The sequence below is a fragment of the Penaeus vannamei genome, chromosome 25 (genome assembly GCF_042767895.1).
Source record: "Penaeus vannamei isolate JL-2024 chromosome 25, ASM4276789v1, whole genome shotgun sequence".
Taxonomy (NCBI): Eukaryota; Metazoa; Arthropoda; class Malacostraca; order Decapoda; family Penaeidae; genus Penaeus; species Penaeus vannamei.
Genome location: NC_091573.1, coordinates 7,091,348 through 7,097,173, shown reverse-complemented (window position 1 = coordinate 7,097,173; position 5,826 = coordinate 7,091,348). Strand labels below are relative to the sequence as shown.

Here is a 5,826-nt window from a genome sequence, read left to right as displayed (position 1 = left end):
TAAGTCTAATAAAATTTATAACAATGGCGGGTTTCTCTGAGCAGGTATATATATGCTTCCCAGACCGATGTTTTGTCTTCGGTATAAGTGTAAAAAAAGAAGACATTCTTGCTTATCTAATGGACTTTTTTCGTCCGTTTTACATAACCAGGAGAATGCCTCGCCATCTACCCTCACTTCCAATGAGAAATGTGATTGTCACAGTCAACGAACAACTTTTAACGTATTTTTTGCGTATTCGGAAGGCAATCGCCAGGATGCGGACAGGACGTGGCGCGCGCTGATTGGTTGCCGCGCCAGCCAATCATCTAGCTCCCTCCTCGGCATCCACTTCTTCAGCGAAAGTTTCCGAATACAACACAACTACATATATTTCCTATCTTCAGGTCTCGTATTCCTTAATCTTAATTCTGCTTGGTAGTGAACATTTGATTTCAAAAATTAGATTCTCAATTTGAATGTTATTTTAAAAGGTTTTCTTCATCGTCTTCGTCATCATACACTCCTGAGAGGTCAGTGCAGCTTCAGAATACGAGCTTTCTGCGGCATAGGCCTCACGAAATGAAATATGGCCTTGGTTTGGTAAATCAAACTCTTTTATTTTAAAAAGTTGCACGTAGTAGATAAGTATATGATGAAACACACATGCAGGTTTGGACTTTTATCACATGTTGCAGAAATGGGCACTTAATATTATTATGAAAAAACATTTTTTTTTAGGGTTTCTTTTGTTTTGTAAACATTATCCTACAGATATAGCATAGCGCATAGGACACAAAATTATGCTTAAATCATTACCATACCATTATATGGTGACGTTGACAAGGATTTAGAGGGCATGGGGTGGGGGGGGAGAAGGGAGAAGGGGAGGGAGGGGCGTGACATGATGAAACTCGAGTAAAAAGCTATTTTTTTTCCTTTTTTCGCATTTTTTGTAGAATCTTGACTAACAAGAAAGGAATTCTAAGCGCAGAACTGTCTCTCTACATGGGGTGTCAACATCAGATGTGCGATAGATCAGTCGGTTTGTCTCGACGAGCTACATAATATTTAAAGACCTACAGACTATAGTTTGAGGTGTGAGTGTGAATGGAATTTTATTTATATATATATCTTTTTGTGGATATTATATGTTTTGTCTCTTTCTCTCTCCAACCTGAGGGTGTACTTATGTGTCTGTGTATCTGTCAGTCTGTGGTTAAAGTGTGTGTGTGTGTGTGTGTGTGTGTGTGTGTGTGTGTGTGTGTGCTGCTTGAGTGTATATTAGCTTTACATGACTGAAATCTAAGCGTAAATGAGTGTTTCTATATTAAGCTGTTCTAGATAACTGCTTTCACTGTTTATATTCTTAAGAAAAAAAATGTATTATCGTTTCAAAGAAATTATTTACTTATGTTAGAAGTTAATTTGAACTTGAATCGTTTAAGAGAGAATTTGAGATACGTTCAGGTAAACAGGAAGTAAATATATGCATAGATGTGAGTAAAGAGTAGAATAAATATTTGGAGATAGAGGGTGAGAAAATGAAAGAAAGGTGCGATAGATAGATAGATAGATAGAGAGATAGATAGATAGATAGAGAGAGAGAGAGAGAGAGAGAGAGAGAGAGAGAGAGAGAGAGAGAGAGAGAGAGAGAGAGAGAGAGAGAGAGAGAGAGAGACATGTAGAGAATAAAAGAGAAGAGAGAGGAGAGAAGCGAGAAATGGGAAGAGAGAGAAAAAAGAAGAGAATCGGAGACGGAAAGATAGAGGGGATAAAAGTTACGTGAAACTCATCCAAATTAGGAAAAAATAATAACTCATTATTTATAATATATAAAAAAAGTAAATTGAAATGGCCCTATCAACCCTCTGAGCTTTGCGTGTATATCCCAATAAGCATCCTAGCGAGGTGACAGAGTACATGGTATTTCCGGCATCACATTAAATCCGAAAGCGCAAAGAGAGAGATGAGCGGCGTGACTATTCTTCTCTTTCCGATTATTATTTTTTGATGCGGCGGGAAATATTCAACTTGCGAGAATTAAGGTCGATATTTAGTTGTGTTCGTATATTCATAACGAGTATTAATTTTAATTTGATTGAATTATGGTTAGATGTTATTAGTATGATCATATTTTATTTTTCTTTATTTTGTTTTTCTCTCTCTTTCTCTCTTTTTTAACGACGCCGGAACACCACTCAAGCAACTGGTTGACACGTTGGCTCGTATTCTGAAATCACACATTATCAATATCATTATTTGGTAGGTAATACAATTTTCCACTTTGTATTATGATTGTTACTTTGAAAAGATGCAATGCCTAAGGGATCGGTTTTGAAAGATGCAGCGCCCAAGGAATCGGTTTTAAAAGATGCAACGCCCAAGGGATCGGTTTTAAAAGATGCAGTGCCCAAGGGATCAGTCAGATAAGTACACTGGCTGCTTGATTATTATGCCTGGTCAGTTCCAGTGAACTTACTAAGTCGTTTACGTGAAGTGGGGTATCAGAATTCGAATCCTTATCTTGAGTGCCAGAGGGTTTGTTTGTTTTTAAGTTGAACACATGGTACAAAGTTTTTTTTTTCTTTTGTAACATCAGTGGTAGTGTTGGAAAACAGACGAGGAAGCCGAAAATTACGTCGCCATTTTGTTTTGGCTTCGCTCAGCTTCCCTTCGAACAATAACGTAAAAAAAGTAGTGACAAAAATGGTCATAAATGTCTATGTTTATCAATAGTAACGCCCGTGATAAAAAGATTATAACGGTATATTGTCCAAAAATTCTTTGATGATAAAATGCTGCTCTCATGCACCTTTCTAAGCGTACAAACAAAGCCAAACTTATTATTATTATTATTATATTATTATTATTATTAATTATTATTATTATTATTAATTATTATTATTAATTATTTTTTTCTTCTTCAATGACCTGCAGTAATGAGCAAGTGTTTTGAATATTCCGCTGCAGATAATAAGTCTAATATCTACACATCGCAGGTCCCAGCTCTGAACTCTGAACATTAACGCTAAGAATCAAAGAAAGAACTGTTCTTTTTTCAGTTGTGAACGCGCGGAGGCCATTCATTTTATACACTGCGAGCTGATTGGTGCATTCTCTGAAGCTTTGATTTGATTGGCTGCCGGGCGAGGATTTAAAACCTCGCCGTTAATAGAGTTTGAAGACTTAATTGTGATTATACAGCATGTCATCATCACTAGTAGTATTCTAATTATTATCATCATACTAATTACTCTTCGATTACACCGTCAGCTCCCCTATCAAAGTTTTTTTTTTAATCTATTTCCTCACGAGAGTAAAGAGTTCGGACCTAACCCTAAGAATTCCATTTCGTCTATCATCCTAGTTTAAAGATTGGTAGGTTTCAAGATCTATGTATTTCTTCTTCTTTTTTTTCCCAAATGAAATCTCCCAAGATATATGATAAAGATTATTCGGTGAACGTGCTAGATATACAAGTGTCCATTGACGTCTGAGAACGCTGGGAAAAAATGTGTGTGAAAGTCAGGGTGATCATCGACTCTTCAAACTTGTCGTCAATATCAATCTAATTTTCTTTTTTTCTCTTCATTAAACAACCATTATGATTATGCTTTTTTTTTGATTCATGCAGAAAGTACACAATGATTTAAAGATTGGAATATAAATGGTTTGAGTAATGGTATTATAGTTAAAAAAAAGAAAGATGGTTAATGCGTCTATGATTTATACAGAATAATCTTGAGAAAGTGATTAAGAATGTTGAGAATGTGAGAACGTGGGAACATTACCTTGCATTAACCAGATAACATACAATTACAGGTACAGATCAACACATCCATTAACCAACATTCCCTAAAGAAATGATTACATATCAAACGTGTATTATTTATACATATATATATATATACGTTTCCTTCATATCTCGCATTGAGTATTGATTAACTGCTGTTGAGAGTAATAACAATACATGGGTAAAGTGCTCAAGCTATGCATTACGAAGGAGAACGAAGGAACCCCAAAAAATGATACAAAAAGAGACCAAAAAAGGAACATCGAAATCAAAGTTTTTTTTTCCATTTTCTCGAAAGGACTTTCTTGAACATCTTTTTTTTTTCGAGGACGACGTCGGCGAGTCGATGGCGGGGAACCTTTTTTTTTCTCTCGCTCAGCAGATCGCTACCTGGAGGACCGACGTTGGAACACGACTTGTGGAGTGTCACGATGGAGGACAAGGGAGAGGAGGAGGGCGAGAAGGAGGAGGAGGAGGAGGAGGGCGAGAAGGAGGAGGGGGAAGAGGAGGAGGAGGAGGAAGGAGAGGAATAAGTAAATGAGGAGGTAGAGGAGGAGGAAGAGGAAGAGGAAGAGGAAGACGACGCAGGTGAAGCATCAGGAGGAAGCGTCTCCGAGGGGCGCTGACGAAACAGGTTCAGGATTCAGGATCAGGTAGATGAGGACGCGCAGGCTTCAGTTGTCCCCGAGAGACAGGGCCTCGACGATCCTGGGGTCAGCCTTCGAGCCCTCCTTGAACTCCTCGAGGGTGAGCTTCTCGTCGTGGTTCTTGTCCATCTGGGAGAAGATCTGGTCGACTCTCTTCTGCGGCGCGTTCTCGTCGTCCGCCTCAGGTGCTTGACCCTGCCGGAGGAGAAAGCCCGAGGGATTAGCAGGGATCCGAGAGAGGAGATGGACGAGGAATGAAAAGAGAAAGTACAACCAAAATAATCCAAAACTACGTATTGGGGAAAGGTATAAAAATCGAGAAAGAGAGAAAGAAAATAAAATAAAAAGTGAATCATTACGATACGTAAAACGAAGAGAAAGTAAATATGTAGAGAAGAAGAAACCCACGAAAAAAAAAACAGATAAAGAGATTGAGATACCAAAAGTATTAGAAAAAAAAGTTAAAAAGTTATCCACTAAGAATGAACCAAACCTCATTCAAGAAAGAAAATAAAAAGATTACCCAAAAAGAAAGATAGAAAAAAAAGAAAAAAGAAAAGAAAAAAAAGATAGAAAATCCCCAAGCGTGTGAAATCATTTACGAACTTGAGCATCGCATTCGAGTAGGATGAACTTGGGGGAGGGGGGGGAGGGGAGGAGAGCATTTAGTTGTCGCCAAGAGACAGTGCTTGGACGATGCGAGGGTCAGCTTTCGAGCCCTCCTTGAACTCCTCGAGGGTGAGTTTTTCGTCGTTGTTCTTGTCCATTTGGGAGAAGATTTTATCCACTCTCTTCTCGGGTGTGTTCTCGTCTTCGGCCTCGGGTGCCTGTCCCTGGGTGGAAGGAGATACAAAAAGAAACCTCAGACAAGAAAAAAGGGAGTTTCTCTTTCGTTTTAGGGGAAGGAAGAGAGGAAGAGAGGAAGAGAGAGAGAAATGGAAGAGAGGAAGAGAGGGAGGAGAGAAAAAGAGGAAAGAAGGGTGAGAGAGAATGCAGAAAATGGAAAGAGATACAGAAAGAAACCTCAGACAAGAAAAAAGGGAGTTTCTCTTTCGTTTTAGGGGAAGGAAGAGAGGAAGAGAGGGAGAAAGGGGAGAGAAGAAGAGAGGAAGAGAGGGAGGAAGGGAGAAAGGGTAGAGAGGAAAAGAGGAAAGAAGGGTGAGAGAGAATGCAGAAAATGGAAAGAGATACAAAAAGAAACCTCAGACAAGAAAAAAGGGAGTTTCTCTTTCGTTTTAGGGGAAGGAAGAAGGAAGGAAGGGAAGAAGGAAGAGAGGAAGAGAGGGAGAAAGGGAGGAGAGGAAGAGAGGAAGAGAGGGAGGAAGGGAAGAAGGAGGAGAGGGAGAAATGAAAGAGAGGAAGAGAGGGAGGAAGGGAATAGAGGAAGAGAGGGAAGAAGGAAGA

General features: G+C 39.1%; 1 protein-coding gene across 2 annotated transcripts in view; it reads right to left on the bottom strand.

Annotated features, from left to right (window-relative positions):
* Positions 1–1,203: 1,203 nt before the first annotated feature.
* Positions 1,204–5,826, bottom strand: part of LOC113817608 (frequenin-1) — a 495,872-nt gene continuing 491,249 nt past the window's right edge. Inside the window, exons 7-8 of one of the 2 annotated variants that reach the window (XR_011399573.1) lie at positions 5,029–5,255; positions 4,477–4,617 (exon numbers count right to left, since the gene is read on the bottom strand). Coding sequence is in view for 1 of the 2 variants with exons in the window: in XM_070139047.1 (XP_069995148.1) it covers positions 4,450–4,617 (168 nt within the window). In the remaining variant the exon portion in view is untranslated. Of the gene's footprint in view, positions 4,618–5,028; positions 5,256–5,826 lie in introns of both variants that reach the window. The other variant, XM_070139047.1, reaches the window with a different exon arrangement.